At 54.4% G+C, this 18,538-nt stretch overlaps 1 protein-coding gene across 1 annotated transcript in view; it reads right to left on the bottom strand.

Moving 5' to 3' along the window:
* PKD1L1 (polycystin 1 like 1, transient receptor potential channel interacting) overlaps positions 1-11,217 on the bottom strand; it is a 57,637-nt gene extending 46,420 nt beyond the window's left edge. The window contains exons 1-11 of the mRNA XM_054726599.1: positions 11,133-11,217; positions 8,415-8,532; positions 7,649-7,769; positions 7,034-7,242; positions 6,348-6,637; positions 4,687-4,860; positions 3,990-4,109; positions 3,487-3,655; positions 2,762-3,001; positions 2,053-2,185; positions 43-249 (exon numbers count right to left, since the gene is read on the bottom strand). Of these exons, the coding sequence (XP_054582574.1) occupies positions 43-249; positions 2,053-2,185; positions 2,762-3,001; positions 3,487-3,655; positions 3,990-4,109; positions 4,687-4,860; positions 6,348-6,637; positions 7,034-7,242; positions 7,649-7,769; positions 8,415-8,532; positions 11,133-11,217 (1,866 nt within the window). The remainder of the gene's footprint in view (positions 1-42; positions 250-2,052; positions 2,186-2,761; positions 3,002-3,486; positions 3,656-3,989; positions 4,110-4,686; positions 4,861-6,347; positions 6,638-7,033; positions 7,243-7,648; positions 7,770-8,414; positions 8,533-11,132) is intronic.
* Between the last annotated feature and the right edge of the window lie 7,321 nt (positions 11,218-18,538).

Raw genomic sequence — 18,538 nt, forward strand, 5'->3', positions numbered from 1 at the left:
GAGCATGAGCTTGGGCAGGCGCCACGGCCAGCCGCCGCCCACCTGGGCCAGCGCAGTGTAGTTCCCGGGCTCCAGGAAGTAGTGGGGGACAGTGAAGGTCTGCCTGTGGGTGCTGACGGCAGGAGGCAGAGGCACTGGCGACCCTACGGAGTTGGTGAGGCTCCAGGTGTAGGAGAGGCCTTGGGAGATGTCACAGAGAATGGCGGCTTCGAAGGTCACTCCCAGTGTCACAGGCTGGGACCGCCACACCTGCGTGTGGAGAAAGATGTCTCGTTAGAAATGCGTCTGCCTATTCCAGAGGACATGGTTCAAGACACAGGACTTCAACTCTGTGTCTGTGTGATCACAGTCAGTGAGAATAAAGACTTATACGCTCAATGAGAAAAACCCTTATAAGCATAAATTAATGGGGAAATATCAAAGGAAAGGGTCAATAAATTTGATTACATAAAAATTTTAAACTTTTGAATATAAAAATATTTTAAAAAGCCATCAGAGAAAAAGGAAAGTCACTTGCAAAATATATGCAGGGTTAATATTTAAAATCAATAGAAAAATTTCAAAGTCTCCAACAGAAAACCAAGCAACTGATCATTGGAAACAAAAGAAAGTAACTGTATTTCAAACAAGTAATAGAATAAAGATGTGTTTTAAGTGACCTTAATATACAGCATTTTGAGGCTCTAGTCCAAGCATGTCAAACGCAAAGGCTGACACGGGCCAAGTAAACGAGGCATGCGGCCCCCGGGCTGCGAGTTTGACATGCTTGCTCTAGTTTAAGGGCAACAAGAACTTCAGACAAATCTGAAAGCTCAGTAAGAAGTGTTATTTCTGGTGGTACCACTGGCATTGTTACTCCAGAAGTACTTCCCATACTGAGTAGATAAAGGCTGATAAATACTTGCAGAGCTGACGGGCCTTCAGGGCGGCAGAAGCTTTCAGAGACCTGGGCTGGAGCATTTAGACAATGTCTACAGCCCGTGGAACAATGGAACCACACATTCACGAGGATTGTCCTTCAGGTGGAGTGCACGTGCAGCTCTTGCCCAGTGGGAAGAACTCCCAAGCTGGCCACAGGTGCGGGGCGCCCCCTAGAGGACTGCTAATGAAGCTCTCCTGGACCCCGTCTAGGAACTGGGAAGCAGGACTTTAAACACATTGGTATTTGTTGCAAACGATCTTACCTTTGGCTTTCTTTAAGTGACTTTAGTCCTTATTTAAATTACTTTACAATCGTGCCTATTGTTTCTGTCCTGAACATGAATGCATCCCAGCATTTGTCACTTAACAGCACAGATTTATGGGCACCTAACACTGAGATGCTAATTCTTAACCCAGTGATAATAACAGACAAAACTATGAAATGCCTGGGGGCGGGAGTCGGCTCTGGAGGCTGACATGTGGGCCAGGCTTCACCAGGCCCCAGGAAGCTGTGAGGTTCTGGGGCTCAGGACCTGGAGGGAGGACCCCATGGAAAGGCCACAGGCCTGGCCTGGCCCTGGGCTTCTCTGTGCTCCCTCCTCTCCACGGCCACATCAGGGCGGGAGGTGCCCGACCTGAGACTCAGGCCCAGCGACCGACCTCGGGGCTAGAAAGCCACAGAGCTCCTGGCAAATGTAGCCAAGTCACGGGGTTCACGTGCATCTGCCATGGGCACTCTTACCCTAAAAAGGACAAGTTGCTCCAAGTCAGAAGCCTCCAGGGGTAAAAGGAATAGAAAGCAACTCTATTTCTGTAGCCCACAGTAGGTGCTCACCAAGCAACTGACCATCTCCTTGCTTTCCATCTCCTGAACACACTCCAGTTCCTAGCACAGGGTTTATAACAAGCTTGTCAAGGTGCACCGAGCCAAACCCAGAGTAACAGGGGAATGGAGGGCAGGCTCAAAGGCCTGAGGCAGGCGTGCCCCTCCCTGGGGTCGGTCGACTCCGGGACCTCGGGAGCCCTCCCAGGCGCCCTCAAGACCAACGCAGGGGGCTGACCTGGAGGAAGCGTCCCTACTCGGGCTCCCCTGGGAGAAAGGCTGACGTTGGTCAGTGCCTACAGGCTTACCTGCACCTTCCCTGGCCCCATGTTCTTCACAGGGGGCGGCTGGCAGGGCCTGCGCACAACGAAAAGGCGCTTCCTCAGGGAGACGGCGCTGACGGCATTGAAGGCGACGACCTCAACCGTGAACTCTCCTTCCCTGGAGGAGACAAGCACAGACACTGAGACATGGATCCCCTGGCCGGCGGCCTTCGTCGTCACACCCAGCAGGTCCATGTACTCACGGGCAGGAGGCCATCCCAGAGGCACCAGTGCCCAATCCAGCTCAGGGCGGGACAGGCACCGAACCCCACTGATGGCACCTTCTGTGCGAGGAGCAAGCACCCACAGGGGACATGCTGCCTCCCTCCTAGGAGCCCCACCCCACAGCATGGCTAGCCCCTCTGTACCCCTCAGGGACACACTCAGGTCCCCGGGGGGTGGGCACCCGGACCTGGGACTGGGGACCTCTGGACCTTTGTGTGCTGTTTCCTGTCCCGGAGGTGACAGCCCACCGCCTGGAGGCGAGGCCGGCCGGGGGGCGGAGGGGCCAGCTGGGGGAGAGGCAAGACCGGGAAGGGTGTGGCAGTTAGTTCCTGGCCAAGCCGGTTGTGCTTCCTGAGGAAACGCATGTTTGTTCTGCGAACGATGCCCGTGGGCAGGCACTCAGGACGGTGGGGTCGCGCATGGAGGTCCCGGAGCATGAGAAGGCGGGTCCTGCACACGGCGCGCTCACCTGCTGTAGACATGGCTGGCGGAGCTACTCCCCAGGCCGCCAGTGCCGTCCCCGAAGTCCCAGCGGTAAGCCACGTCGGTGCCGAAGCTGATTCTGCACTGGAAGGTCACGGGGGCGTTCACCAGAGCCGAGGCAGTGGCCACGAGCCCGCTGGCCACCACTCTCCTCTGAGCCTGGACACGGCGGGGCTCCGAGGCCACGCTGCCCATGCCATTGGAAGCCTGGACCACCACACGGTACCTGTGGGGGGACAGGAAGGTCAGGTGGTGACCAGACCAGAGAGAGAGAGAGAGAGAGAGAGAGAGAGAGAGTGTGTGTGGGGGGGAACTCTATCGTTCTCCCAGGAAAGGCGGGAGCTAGCAGTCATCTGCAGGAATGAAGGGAGCACCCGGTGGCTGTGCCTCACTGGGCTGAGGGGTGACGCATTGACCTCCCTCTTTATCATGGAGCACACCAGTCACGGCCATGAGAGAGCACGGCCATGGGAGAGCACTGTCATGGCTAAGGAACACGCTTAGGCCATGATGGGGCGGAATGGCACCTGCGCCTGGACTGCCTGGTCCCAAGGCCCCACCCTCTGCCACGGCCTTCAGATCTACGTGTGTGACCGAATCACAGGGCAGCCCTCCGTGCGAGGGTGACACTACATCATGTCAGCGCCAGCTCGGCATCTGCAAACTGCGCTGCCCCTGCCACAGCTGCCCGTGGTGAGGACCACTACGCACCACTGGGGGGCGCTGAGCCTTCTCTGGATGCTCCTGCGTCTTGTCCTCACGGGCAGGTCTTCTCCGAAGAACCACGTGAACTCCAGGGGAGTGGTTTCCTTGGTAACGGCCACAAAAGTGATGTCGGTGTCAGTGGCAAACACAGTTCCATTGGTGTAGACAAAGACGGCTGCAACAGAGGGGGCATGGGGTACCTCAGCCGGGAGGCTGGGATCTGCCAGTAAAGTCGTGTCCCCACCTTCCCGTGTGGTCACGGCTATCTGGACGCCGGACTGCACACGGAGCAGTGGTGGGCACCTGGGGGCACTTGGCCCGAGCTCATCAGGGGACCCGGCCACTCTGCTGACTCCGCATGGAACCGCCCACCTGCTCATCCCTCCAGGTCTGCGGTTCATGGTGAGCGGGGCCCTGGCAGAGCGAACCACAGACCTGGTGCTGACGTGGTCGTAACCCCAACTGACTGCAGAGGGTTCATTAGACCCCGAGTTAGAATAGAAACGTACGCTGCATCCGATATCGCACGGCCACGCTGGACCAGGCCCACTTGCCCCCCACATGGGTCTGCAAGGCGAAGGACACGTTATAGGAGGAAACGGGTGGAAAATGGTGGGAAACGATGGTGCCTGGAAGGAAAGTGAAAGGCAGAGGGAGACCGTCTCAGAGCTGCTTCCCTTGTCACACATGCCCTTGTCCCCATCCCTCCATCTTCTCTCCTTCCATTGCAATACATTCAAAATTCAAAGTTTGTGCTTTGGAAACAGACAGGCCTGGGAAACATGAACTTTGTCACAAAATTTCTCTCAGTAAAATGTTAAGTGTTGCCCGGGCAGTGTTGTTCAGTGGTTAAGCATCAACCTATGAACCAAGAGGTCACAGTTCGATTCCCGGTCAGGGCACATGCCTGGGTTGTGGGCTCGATCCCCAGTGGGGGGCATGCAAGAGGCAGCCGGTCAATGATTCTCTCTCATCATTCATGTTTCTATCTCTCTTTCCCTCTCCCTTTCTCCCTGAAATCACTGAAAACATATATTTTTTAAAAAGCTAAGTGTTTTCTCTCTGGAGAGAGCCCTGCCTGGTCGCTGTGTCGGTGCCTTTGAAATGGTTTGCTTCTGTGTGGGAGGCACACACGGTGCTGTCGTGTTGCATGGGGACTTGTGAGGATGTGGACGCCCAGAGCGCGGGGCTGGGTGCCCGGCTTACTTCTCGGATCCGTGGGGGAGCCCCCGAAGGCAAGCACGTGGTCCCTGAGGACACTGCTGGCATTCAGGAACACGGACGGAGCCTCGGGGCCCAGTTCCACGTAGTAAGGCCCAAGCCGCACCTCAGCTCCGTGGGACTCGCTGTGAAGGACCGCCCGGAGCGCGTAGACACCTTCTGCAGAGAAGAAGGGTGGTCGCTTGGGGAGTGTGAAAAGCACGCACAGCAGCTAACACTGTGGCCTGGCCGGGGGGGGCGACCAGCATGTGAAATCACATGGCACACCGGCCACGCTGTTCCTTTCTCCTGTGGGAACAGGGCCATCTCGTGGGCTCGCACCCCTGCTGTGGCTCAGCCCCCACACTCCACAGGGCGCAGCATATGGGTTAACACTCTGCTGTCTCAAAACTCTTCGTAAGGTTTTAACAAGCGGGTGGCATTTTCATTCTGCCCTGGACCCGGAGGATTACGTAGCTAATTCTGTGCGTGGAAAAGTCGCAAGAATGAAAACAGATGTTGGCATCCCACAGCCAGGCGAGAATACACTTCAGTAAACCGTCCAGTGGGAATAACTGTAGAACCCCCACGGCAGGTTACAGAGTGGCCCCATGCTTCCTGGCTTCCCACCGGATGGCACGACCCCATGTGACCCTGCAGGCCGCCCATTCAGTGGCCGCCGTCTCTGCCCCGTGAACTGGTGCTGGACTTTGGCAGGTGCCTGCACGTGGGTGGCTCTCATCTGCTTGTGTTCGTGTGAAGAAGCTGGCTAGTCCGCTGAGTAACACAGACCCATGACTGACGTCCCCATCATCCTGGTGGCAGCCGGCCCACCTCCAGGGCCGCCCTCTGACGGGGACCGTGTGAGACGAGGAGCTCCCAGTGCGAGCGCACGCCTGTGCTGTACGGGCTGTGGGCGGTTGTCACACAGCGGCAGGTAATGACCGTCAGCACTTTCCTTCCCTAATCCCAACCCCACCCGTGGGTTTTCAGTTGCTCATTTGACTCCCAGCTTTAACATGTTAGGCGACTTCTGATGGGTCCCAGGATGAAGCCCTGAGCAGGTCCCACCTGCCACCCAGCCCCCATGCACACCTGAGGGGCCCCAAGGCACACCCGAGTCCTCACCCCACACAGCTGGACTCCACTTCCTGCCACTAACCTGCCCCCTGAGCCACCTTTTCTCTCCTTGCAGCCCCCCCCCACACCCCCATGACTGCCTGGGGCTTAACCACAGAACCTGGCTGGGCCTCCCACTCCAGCCCCCACACTGCCGTCTGCCCTGTCCCCAGACCTCAGCACATTCACCAAACCAACCAAGGTTTGCAGCGGGGAAAGCCGAAGCCCACGGGTTTTAGCAACACTTTCAACTGGCTCCACTCTGCCCTGCAGGAAGCAAGGCCTGAGCCTTAGCCACCCGACCTCAGGACAAGGCCCCGCCCCTCTGGCCTCCTGTCCCTGCGAGTGGAGGGCAGGCGGTCTCCCCGGGACTGGGAGGAGGGTTAGGGAGAGAAAGTGCGGGAAGGGCGGGCAGAGCGCAGCTCCTGGTCTTTGTTGTTAGAATGTGGAGGTCTGACCGCCCAGCGTCTCTTTGGCCGTGTCCCAGCACCATGCCTTAGGTCTTCCTCTCCTCAGCATGTCCCCCGCCCATGCTCCTGAGCACGTACCTCTCCTGTACCGGTGGAAGGTGGTGACAGCCATGTGCCCAGTAGCACGGTGGGTCCTCATCTGAACCCCAGAACCATCCCCGAAGTCCATCACCAGACACAGAGCATCTTCGGAAGTGACTTGAACCCGGAACCCCAGACTCGGAAGGGCCTGAGCATCAGCTTGTGGAAAGCGATGGGCGACAGGATCCGCGGCGTGACACTGAGCGTGGGGCCAGAGCTGCTGGTGCCCAGGCCGGGGTGTGGAGAGGCTGAGGGTGCAGGGAGGTCCGGGAGGAAGGCCGTGGGGGCTGTGGGGAGAGGGCAGAGCCTCAGATCCCAGGACAGTGACACATTACCGGGAGGAACGGGACGCAGCAGGGAGCAGCCGCAAGTAAGGTCTGTGGGGCCTGAACGCGGGCTCACGGTCACTGTTCTCAAAGTGGGGTCCCAGCGCACCATGACCTAAGACGGAACCTCCAGCAGCAAGAGAACACTTTCAAGGCCGGGAAACGGTGCCAGCTTCTCAGGGGCGCTAGTAGGAAACTGCGCCACCTGGTGGCCCAGAGCCTGTGCCTTGAAGCCGTGGCCAGGGCTGCCGCTGCCCCTGACGTGCACAAGGCAGCGTGAGCGCATGGCTCACTGGGCGAGCTCCTGGAGGAGAGAGCCCCTAGGAGGGACACTGGCCTCCACACCCCTCACCCTACCTTCTGGGCAACACGGCAGACGGTGAAGTCGGGATGCTGGTCTGAGCAGATGCGGCCGCCTGGATGGGGGCCCCCGTGGTGACAGTGGCTAATGTGGCATCCGTCCCGGGAAGCAGCTCAGGGGCCAGGTCCTCTGCAGAGCGCAGTGGCCCCACGGCACAGGAGGGGACCTCCACCTTCAGGCTGCAGGGGCCCGTGGGACAGGCGCACTGGAATTTAGGGTAACACCAGTGAGGGTCAGATGGGCGGTGGTGTCTGCGCTGGTGCATGTCCTCAGCCAGCAGCCAGCAGCCAGCAGCCAGCAGCCAGCAGGGCTCGCACAGCCCGGCTCCTGAGCTCGGTGGCTCCAGCGCTGGTGCCGTCCAGGAAGAGGCGGGCATTCCTACCCTCCAGGGCAGCCAGGAGCGCTCCTGAGCCCGCTCTCACCCCGAGCCTCGTTCATCAGAACTGGGCACAGTTATGTCCGATGTCCACGCTGCACCCCGGCCAGGCGGGTGGAAGTGAGCACTTTTACATCAGCTGTAAACCCAAGTCGGCAGCCGTGTCCAAAGGACCGGAAGTTCAAAATACGGGTCCCAACAGGCCCGAGGGTCACCTGCGCCCCCAGACACCCACCTGGACCAGCTCCCAGAAGACGCCATCCGATTCCCCAACGGCACACGTCGGTCGGAGGTGGCAGCCCGGGCCTCCGCCGCTCCCGCAGCCTGCGATTTCCACGGAAGGATCCTGGGGGCCTCTGAACAGGAGGGAGAGGAAGCCTGTCTGTCCCCCTCCCTGGTGCTGCCCTCGGCTGCTGCCGGGAGAGTGAAGGGCACAGCTCAGAGCTCAGCAGCCCACAAGGACCCCTCGAATGCCTCAGGCCACACCCCTCTCAGCACGGACTCCACAAGCAGAGGTCACTCGCAGGGCCCTGCCCCTGCGCCCTCAGGTGTCAGCGGGGACACTGCCCGAGACCCAGGAGCCGCCACTTCCCCCCCAGAGCCAGCCCAGGGCCCAATAAACGCGAAGGCCCTCCAGGTGCCGGCTGCTGCAGCAGTGACCGTCTGAGTTCATAGACACCACACGGCCACTGTAGCGCTCACACCCCTTGTGGCAGCAGAGGGGACACGGTGGCCAATGTGGGGTGTGAGCTCAGTGTCTGGATCCGTCTTTGCTACAGCACAGGCCAGGCAAGGAGGTTCAGACCAGGGTCTCCTCGTCACCATGTCACCTAAAACAGCAGCTGGTTGAAGCTCAGTCTGTGAATGGTCCTTTAACCCAGCAACTCCTGCAAAAATCCTTTTTCCCTCCACTGACATGAAGGTGGAATATTCCTTTGGAAAGAAATACTGGACTCATACTTGGAAACAGCCTGTAAGTCCCCTGAGAACAGGCAGCTCACCTCTCCTGGTCACCGGGAACTCCTGTGGTCGGCTCCCGGGCCGTGGGCACTGAGGTCTTCCCTGGGGTGGGTCGGTCACAGGGGCGGTGGCCAGCCGGCCGGCTTCCTCCAAAATCCCCTAGGAGACGGGGAAAGGGAGCAGCTCTGAGGTCAGGACACGCCTCACACCGCGGACAGAAGGACGCCCCGCGACACCCTCCTAATCAGAAACACATTCTCCCGTCCTCAGAAGCTCGTCTTAGCAAGCGTGCTTTACGCAGGGGCCGCGTGTCTGCCCAAGCAGGCCATCTCTCCGGGCACTGCAGGATTGCCGAGGTCAGATCACTGTGGACAAGGACTCGGGGGACGGCTGCGGGCATGCTCGCTGTGCCCACCCCACTCCCAGCTCTTCGTTTCGTTTGGTGTGGCACCGACCACTCTCTGCCTCAGGACTGTGTGTGGATTAGTGTTTACCCGGAGAAGGGAGGGACCAAGAAGACAGGGTGTTTGGGGGCGCAGGCGGGCTCCCAGGGTGGGGTGGGGTGGGGGGACTTGGAAGGTCCAGGGAGGGTGGCTGAGGACTGCGGGTTGCAGGCCCAGGCACGTTTCTGTGAACTCTGTCCCAGAACTTGCTGTCCCCAGAACCCTGACAGGCTCGGGCCCTGCAGAGTTCAAGGTCTGCGCTGGGCTGACGGGGGCCTCCCGCAGCCACCTGGCCCCTCACAGCCCCCGCCCGCTGGCTCCTTCGCACTGTGTCTGCTGGGGGTAAACCCCAGCCCCTTCAGGGATGTGTGCTTTCCTGTCCCTGTCCTGTGCCTACCGGAGGACCACTGCAGACAGAGTGCCCTCTGAAGCCTGCGGTGTCCTCTGAGCTGGAGGAGGGCATTACGTAGTCAGAAGATTACATGGGGAAGTAGGCGAAAGGGCATGCCAAATGGGCAGTTCACAGGTAACGCGGGCTGGAGATTTGCAAAGGCCTGCGGGTATGCAAAGGGCTGTCGGCTCTGGTGGTTCATCTTCGCATGCCAACAGGCAGCTCCCAGATGAGGAGGACGGGCTGCATTTCCAGGTGAGCTCCCAGGTACCGAGTGCCTGCCCACTGTTCGAGCCACCTGCCCACGGAGCTGGCACCCACCCCACAGGTCAGAGGGACCAGGATGACACCCTGCTCCGCCCTTTCCTCCCCGGGGGGTCCGGACATACTCGACACGGCCCAGGAGTAAAGTGTGTAAGGCCACACAGTTAACCCGAGATGACAAGGAGAAGAGGTGCTATGACTGAGAAAGAACTGTCCCTGTGTGTCTGCCCCACATGCTGGCCACAGCCACAGAGCTGCCTGAGCTTAATTCAAAGTGAATAAGGTTAAGCCCCGCCGGCGCGGCTCAGTGGCTGAGCATCAGCCTATGAACCGGGAGGCCACAGTATGGTTCCCGGCCAGGGCGCGCGGCCAGGTTCAGGCTCAGTCCCCCATGTGGTGGGGCAGCCGATCAATGACTCCCTCTCATCACTGATGTTTCTCTCTCTCTCCCTCTCCCTTCCTCTCTGAAACCAATAAAAATATAGTAAAACACAATAAGGGTAAGAGGTTAGGGTTAGTTTCTCCATCACATTGGCCACATGTCCAGGGCTCAGTGTCCGGACACAGAATGACTATCACCATGGAGTGTCCTGGTGGCTGGCTCTGGGTGGGCGGGGCTGAGGGCGACCTGTTGTCCCCACCTGGGGCCTGACCCCATGGTCATCAGCACAGCAGGACCATGAGCTGCCCCGAAGCTGGACAGCATCACCTGGAGTTTCCAACGCTACTTCCCGGACAAATATTCCTGATGCAATTAGTTAAATGGCTTGGAGAATGGCTCCTTTTAGGAAATCCCCACCCCAGCTCCTCCTTAGGAAGCACAGACTCACCAGGGCATGATGGGTGGGGTCCCTGAGGCCTGGATTAAGGGGGTGGGGGCCATCGTGCAGGGCAGAAGCCCGGAGCCTCGGAAGCAAAGCATGCGCCCGGCTACCCACTGTCCTTTGTCTCCACTAAGTTGATGAACAAAAGCCTATTTGGATTTTTTAACCACAAATTCTGTATTTCAGATTTAATGACCAGTGTTTGGTTCTGTTCCTCCTGACTCCACAGGACACAGTACTTAAGGGACACCAATCAAGAAGAAAATTGCTACCTACGAGCGATAAGAGCCCTCCTAGGCACCCAGCCTCCCCAGCACCCAGGCCTCCCAGTACCCAGCCTTCCCGGCACCCAGTCCTCCCCAGCACCCAGTTCTCCCCAGCACCCAGCCCTCCCGGCACCCAGCCTCCCCAGCACCCAGGCCTCCCAGCACCCAGCCCTCCCGGCACCCAGTCCTCCCCAGCACCCAGCTCTCCCGGCACCCAGCCTCCCCAGCACCCAGCCCTCCCGGCACCCAGTCCTCCCCAGCACCCAGCCCTCCTAGCACCCAGCCCTCCCGGCACCCAGCCCTCCCAGCACCCAGCCTCCCCAGCACCCAGCCCTCCCAGCACCCAGCCCTCCCGGCACCCAGTCCTCCCGGCACCCAGCCCTCCTGGCACCCAGTCCTCCCCAGCACCCAGCCCTCCTAGCACCCAGCCCTCCCGGCACCCAGCCCTCCCAGCACCCAGCCTCCCCAGCCAGCACGCAGAGCTGCACAGTGCCCAGGCACAGTTTGGTCACTAGTTGGACTCAGGCAAAATCAAGAGACAATTGCCAGATCCTGGTGAGAGTGCACGTACCTCCCTCTGCACGGCTCCCAGGCCCAGGAGGCAGGAAGCAGAGCAGCGCCAGGGCTGGGACCAGCAGCCTGCTCTCCGGCCCCATGGCTCCTGCTGCCCCGTCACAGCCCAGGCGAAGCTGTGAGGCCAGGGCACTTAAAGGCTTGACCCTCCCCCTGGTCAGCACCTGCGGACAATCAGCCAACTGCGAGTCCCCTCAGAAACACTCCTCACCACCCCCCACCACCCACCAGCGGGGCTGCTTCCTTCAGATCAAAGTGTCCTGAGGGTGTTAGTGAGTCCTCCCTCCATGGGGCTCAGCACAGCTGCGCTAAAGTCAACCTGCTCTCCCCCGGGTGACTGTGACACAGCGGGTGACACGGCCGGTGCTCTGTCCATCACAGGACGCCTAGGCCAGTGTCCGAGGTGGAGGACACACACACCTGCTGCCCCGGGACTCTGAGGAGCCCTCTGTCTGGTGCACTCACAGCTGTTGAATTAACACATGCATCAGGTCCTCTAAAGCCCCCAGCTCCCCACTGGCTTCAGAATAAAATGGAACACCCATAGCTCTGTGTTCAAACACCCTGACGGTGGTCCCCAAGGGCGCCTGGTCCTTTGGTCCCTGGGAGTGAAGGGATGACTTCTGACCCCTACCTGCTCCTCCGTGCCTCTCCCCCTCTCTCTGCAAAGACACCTGTTGCGATTCCACCGAAGGGACAGTGACCGTCCCAGCACCAACCACTCTCAGCACTGCAGGGTCTAGTGACCATCTGATTTCCCTGACGTGTCAGGGATAGGAAATCGCCGTGAGCGCTGCTGCCCTTACCTCGTCCCAGTGCAAAGTGCAGGGAGCATGACGCACACTCAGGGAGAAGTTTTTAGTGTCTGCTCATCTGTGTCACCTCAGCCCCAGCTCACCCACTCCAGCCTGGCTCTCATCCTTCGTCCTCTTCTTGGGAGCACGTTCCCCTAAAGCCACAGGGGATAAAAACATTATTCAGCCCAGCCAGCGTGGCTCAGTGGCTGAGTGTTGAGCTATAAAACAGGAGGTCACGGTTTAATTCCTGGTTGAGGCACATGCCTGCGTTGCGGGCTTCATCCCCGGTGGGGGGCATGTAGGAGGCAACCAATCAATGATTCTCTCTCATCATTGATGTTTCTATCTCTTCCTCCTTCTTCCTTTCTCTATGAAATCAATAAAAATATATTTTAAAAAACAAACATTATTCAGTAGCAATACCTGATGTCATGAACTAGGACAGGTCCCTCTGGAAGTCTTTGCCATCTGGGTCATCTCGACCACGTGATGTGAGTCCAACACAGTGTCTGCTGTGTGGGGTTCAAGACCAGCCTGCGTCCACAGATGGCCCCTCGACACCCTCAGGGCCAAGCTGGAGCCACCCCTGGGTCCCACAAATCCAAAATGGAGGGTCCCATGTCCTCAAGGAGGAGAGTCACCAGACACTGACCTCACATTCCTGACTCACAGGACCGTGTGCTGTAGATGCTGGCGCAGTGGCACCAGGGCTGGCGGGGGGGGTGAGGGGGGGGCACATAGGGTGGGGAGCCAGGCACAGCCATCACCTCCTGCTGCTCCTCCTGCCCACCTCTGGGCTGCCATCCCTGAGATCCCAAGATGGGTATCACTTAGTCGACAGCATGCGGAGTGGAGGGGAATTACAGCTGGCTTACGACGTTGTAAAAATTGCATGGAAACTAACTTCACCACAACAGATTTGAAACTAAGACGCTCTTTCCAGGTTCCTAAAATGATTGGTGGATGTTAACTTTGACATGTATTACTCATTATCTCGGCCACTTAGCCACAGTGCGAGAAAGGGCTATAAATGAGACAGAATTCTGGGTTCTAATCCCATCCCTGCCACTGGCCGGGCATGTCCCTTAACGGACTAGCCAAGTAAAGGAGCCACAGGGCAAACCCCGAGAGGCTGCGCTGCCTGCCTGTCCTCCTCGGGACGGCAGTGGACGGAGACACGTTAGTTCTCGAGGGAAGACCAGAAGGGCCGCTCTGTGTGATGCAGGTGAACAGGGGCTCTCCCACTGTTAACGCACCTTAGGCAGCAACCTGGGGCAGAGGGCCGCCATGGGCTCCCAGGGACAGAGGCCAGCAGACAGGTGAGCCCAGGCGCAGAAGTGCTCCAGGTTGGTCCTGCAGGGCCTGTGGCCACACCTCACTGAGCTGGAGACGATACCTGGGGAAGAAGCGCCATGTCAGCAATTCTAAGTACAGGAGGGCTCACAGCTCCAGTAAAAGGCCTGTGTAAAGTCTGGATGAATAATTCCCTTTCAATTTCTTAACAACAAAACAAAACAGACATGAGAACAAAGAAGTAATGATAGGGGCAGAAATTGAACACTGGGGACCAGCTATAATTGTAAGAAGTATTAGCCATGCTCCGTTAACCGTGGTAGTTTTATTCTGATTAAAGAGGGCACATTCTAACCTGCTGGGAGTTGCACTCGGTACCTGGGAGCTCACCTGGAAATGCGGCCCATCTGCCTCATCTGGGAGCTGCCTGTTATCATGGAAAGATGAACAACCTTGTTGCAGAAACTAGAGCCAGACAGCCCTTTGCATACCCGCAGACCTTTGCAAATCCCCAGCCTGCATTACCTGCACACTGCCCATTTGGCATACCTTTTGCCTGCTTCTCCGTGTAATCTTCGTCCTTCTACCCAATACAAGCAGCTGGCTTCTGTGGGGGCAGAGCAGATGTGTGTGGGTGACCTGCTGCTCTCCCTCTGCCAGCAGGATTGGGATAAACGCTCCTATGACTCAACCCTGTCTCTGCTGAATTGGCTCAAGTCTTGACAGGCAGTGTGGATCCATTGATTGTCTGGTTACATATTCTGGCAACCACGAAGGGACATAAGCAAGGGACTCCTCTGGGGTGAGTACTGGGGATCCCGCTTGCTGCCTGGACTGGGGGTTCCTGGGGCTGAGGCCTGGACTCTTATTTGCAGTGCTGCCAGGAATTGTCCTGTTTGAGTCCCAGCCGCAGCCTCAGCAATCACCTGAGACCTAAATTGGATCAAGCGTTTTTGTATGACAGGAGGAGGAATCAAGCGTGTTTGTACAGCAGAAGTATTTTCTGCCCCTCTCTGGGCTTCTTTGTAAGGAAGTATGCACTGTGTATGGTGCCGAAGGCATTTTACTGCTTCTCGTCTGGGCGAGCCTGATCAGCTGTGTGGCAAGAGACCTCCAGTGGTCCTTGCCTGGTCTCCGAGCCCTTAGTCTGATCCACTCTGGGATGAGAGACATTGCTCTGCTTCAGTGGTTGTTTTTATGCAGGGCATCCTGAGGTGTCTGTGGCTGGACAGACAAGGAGCATGGTGTGAAGCTCTTGTCTGTAGGTTGTGCACGCCTGTAAATACTAGATGCGCCGGTTAATAATGGCGGATTTTGTAATCAAAGAAAACACGATAATTTCAAGAGAAACATCAAAAGTGCTTTATTCAAAGTAATGTCCATCACTAGCTACACATTCCCCCCATCTTTCAGGTAATTTGTGGATACCATCCCAATAGAACTTTTCTTCTTTTGAGGCAAACCATTCAGAGACCCAATTTTCCACTTCTTTATATGTTTTGAAGTATTGCTCAGAAAGTGCGTGTGCCATCGATCGGAACAAGTGATCATCTGAAGGAGCAAGGTCTGGTGAATACGGCGGGTGGGTTCATACTTCCCAGGCAAGATCTTTTAACGTGTCTTTAACTGGTTTTGAAGTGTGTGATGATGCGTCATCATGAAGCAAAATTGCTTTGCCATGTCTTCTGGAACATTCTGGTCGTTTCACGATCAAAGTGTGGTTCAAATTGATTATTTGTTGTTGGTAGTGATCAGTATTAAGGGTTTCACCTGGTTTTAGAAGCTCATAATACACCACACATTCCTGATCCCACCAAATGCAGAGCATTGTCTTCTTTCCAAAGCCATTTGGCCTTGCAATTCGATGTTGATGGTTGACCTGGATCAATCCATGATTTTGTGCATTTGGGATTCTCAAAATAAATCCACTTTTCATCGCCAGTCACAATTCGATGCAAAGAAGACTTTCTTTCGTGCTGTTGAAGCAACGTTTTACTGATGACCTGTCGGTTTTCCATTTGTCTTTTGTTCAGTTGATGTGGCACCCATTTTCCTTCCTTTAAAATCTTTCCCATTGCTTGTAAACGATCGGAAATTGTTTGCTGAGCAACGTTTAATCTTTCTGCAAGTTGCTTTTTAGTTTGACATGCATCTTCATCCAATAATGCTTGTCATTGTTGGTCTTCAAACTTTTTTGGTTGACCTGGACATTCTTTGTCTTTCACATCGAAATCATCACTTTTAAAGCGTTTAAACCAGCATTCACAGGTATCTTGAGATGGAGCATGTTCACCATAAGCTTCCCGAAGTATTCAGTAGCACTTTTCTTCAAAATAAAGTAATGAATTAAAACTTCCCGCAAATCTCTTTTTTTGGCACGAAATTTGACATTTTTAAGTGTAAAAATATCTATGATGTTAACACCATCAGCAAATTTGACATATGAAGTTTTGAAGCTTGTTGTCAATACAAAATAGCATACATATCAAATCGCATATATAAACATATGTGTAGCTCCATCTATTGAAAAAAATCCACCTTATTAACCGGTGCACCTAATATTGTACATAACAGTGTCTCTGTTGATTGCTGTTTTGTGTCTTTTGTTGTTTGGTTTGTTTAAAGATGGGACACAGCCCACTCTGGGGGGGCCCAGCTGCTTGTGGCAGGCTGAACCCATGGCAAGGATTACAGGAACTTCCCAGCAGCTGCTGAGAGTTCTTAACCTTGGGGACCCTCCTTGCTCTCCCTCTCAAGGCATCAGCCGCTGGAAACTCTTAGCTAGTGAGGGTTCTTGTCTATCTGTAACTTTGGTTACTGATATACTTTGCTTGCTCTATAGCATATCTGGATTTACAGAAGTACTGGCAATAAAAATCAGGAGAAAGAAAAATTGATTATGGGACTGAATGAACTAAAAATAATTATATAGTTTTTGTAACTTTTGTTGAAAGTATTGCTGATTCTTAAATTTGTGTTTCAGATATAAGGAAGCATTTTGAAAACAATTTGGTAAATTATATATTTTTCTCCCTACCTTATCCCTACAGAATTTGGCAATTCTTAATGAGTAAGCCATAGCAATACGTTTCTTTGCATGAATTCAATAAGACCAGTTTCCAATTGTGGTTTTATTAACAAAGACTTTGAAATGTCATATCTAACATGCCTGGACTCTGGATGTCCCCAGAAAGCTTTAAGGAATGAAGCTAGTAAGAGCCCTTGGAGAAAGCTTGGTCCCTTGCTTGGTCACCTGGTTCACGGCAGTCTTTCCAGGTAAGAACAAAGGTTGCTTTCCTGAGACCTCAACTTGAGGAATCCACCCAAGTCCACAGGTACTGCAGGCAAAACTGATGGCAGCTAGGTGGCTCAGCTTCTTTGCCTTTTAGGGCTAAGCTTGATCATGAGATTCCAACAAAGCATTTTTTTTTTTTAAGTCTATATGATCAATAGTTATTTTTACTGTGTTCATGCAAACAATCAAGCTAAATTGTAACTAGACTTAATACAGTAAATAAATTGGTCTTAATTTAGCTCTTTAATAAAAATGAGGGTGACTTTAGGGTGAAAAAATGTGTTTCAATGGGTAATTATTAGAACTGAAATGTTTTTTCCTTTCACAAGACTATTTGTTGTAATTCTTGCTATTCTAACTTTTGCCCAATAATACTAAATTTTATAACCCAGTTCATCTCCACCAGATTACAAGCCCTACATGTACTCAAGGAAACCACCTCTAGACACCACTGCCACCTCTTTTTGTGCCCAGGCCTCACTGTCCCTCTGACAGAGAGCAAGGATCTCCTGAAAGAAAACTTTGTCCCTCCTCAGCATGAAGCAGTTTCAGGAGAGACCCTATGCCCCTTTTCCATGAAAGAATTCAGAGCCAAGATCCTTGAGGGGAAGATTGGTAGGCAGTTAGACAGACATGAGCAGAGCAAGGACGATGGGCCAACCAAAGGAGAAATGGACGGGACCATGAAACAAGCTTCTCACTACTCCAACTGCTCTGACGCTGACAGTGGAGGAACCTATGCAGAATGGACCTTTACATTTAGCCTAGTGGGACAACTACTGCTAATATGTAAAAATTATTCTATTCATTTTGGGAAGAAAGTCACATATGGGGACTTTTATACGTTGGGACCCACTGTCTGGGAATAGGATGCAGGGATGCTTTCTTTAAAAGTTGCAGTGGCTTCCTGTGTGGAATGTCTTTTACTGGGTGTTCTAGTTATTGTCTTTCAGTATCTAATAACTACAATATAATTGCTCTGATAATTTCACTCTCCCTTATAGAAAGGGACATACTAAGCTGCTGGCCTGTTGGTTTCTGGTATGTGGGGAACTATTTATTCATATATCCCTGCCAACAACACCAAGGGGCCTTGTTCCTTAGCACGACTGACAGTCTTCATGCCCCAGAAACATAACAGGGTCCAAACCAGACGAGACTTTCTCACGCCGTGGCACCAGACTGCAACGACCATCTCCCCCGTGGAGCCCTGCTGACTATATTGCTTTAACCATCTTTGTTATGCCAGTAATGGTAGGCCCCCTTAATGCAGAAGTGACCTGACTGGCTTGTAGCCTGGTGAAAGCTCTGAATGCCACTTCCAGGGCTACACATGGGATAAATCAAGAGCTGAGCCAGGTGAGGGACACAGTTCTAGAGAATCGGGCAGCAATAGATTACTTACTGTTGCAGCATAACCATGATTGTGAGGAATTTAAAGGAATGTGCTGTCTTAATCTTTCTGACAATTCTAGATAGAAAACAACATTCAACAAATTAGGGAAACCATCTCCAAGGTAAAATACAAGGTTTTGTGTTTTTTATGGATTTGACTTAACCAACCTAACTTCCTGGCTACCTAACCTGTCTGGGATGTGGGAATTCTCTTAAATTTTTCTCCTGTTTATTTTTCGTAGTCTGATAGCTTATTGCTGTATTCAATCTCTTCCTATTTTGAGATCCTGCATTCGCTGTATTCCATCCCCAAGAATTGCTATCAAGGCAGAAGCAAATGCAGTTTGGCAGGATGAGATTTTTCATCTCAAACAAATCTCATAGATATGAGATGATAAAAATAGCAGTGAGGAAATGACAGGGACAGAAATAGAATACTGGGGACCAGCTATAATTTTAAGAAATATTAGTCATGCTCTGTTAACTGTGATTGTCTTGTTCTGATTAAAGATGGCACATTCTAACCTGGCTGGGAGTTGCACTCGGTACCTGGGAGCTCACCTGGAAAAGCGGCCCATCCTCCCCATCCCAGAGCTGCCTATTATCATGGAAAGATGAACAGCC

The sequence above is a fragment of the Eptesicus fuscus genome, chromosome 14, assembly GCF_027574615.1.
Source record: "Eptesicus fuscus isolate TK198812 chromosome 14, DD_ASM_mEF_20220401, whole genome shotgun sequence".
In the NCBI taxonomy this organism is placed as follows: domain Eukaryota; kingdom Metazoa; phylum Chordata; class Mammalia; order Chiroptera; family Vespertilionidae; genus Eptesicus; species Eptesicus fuscus.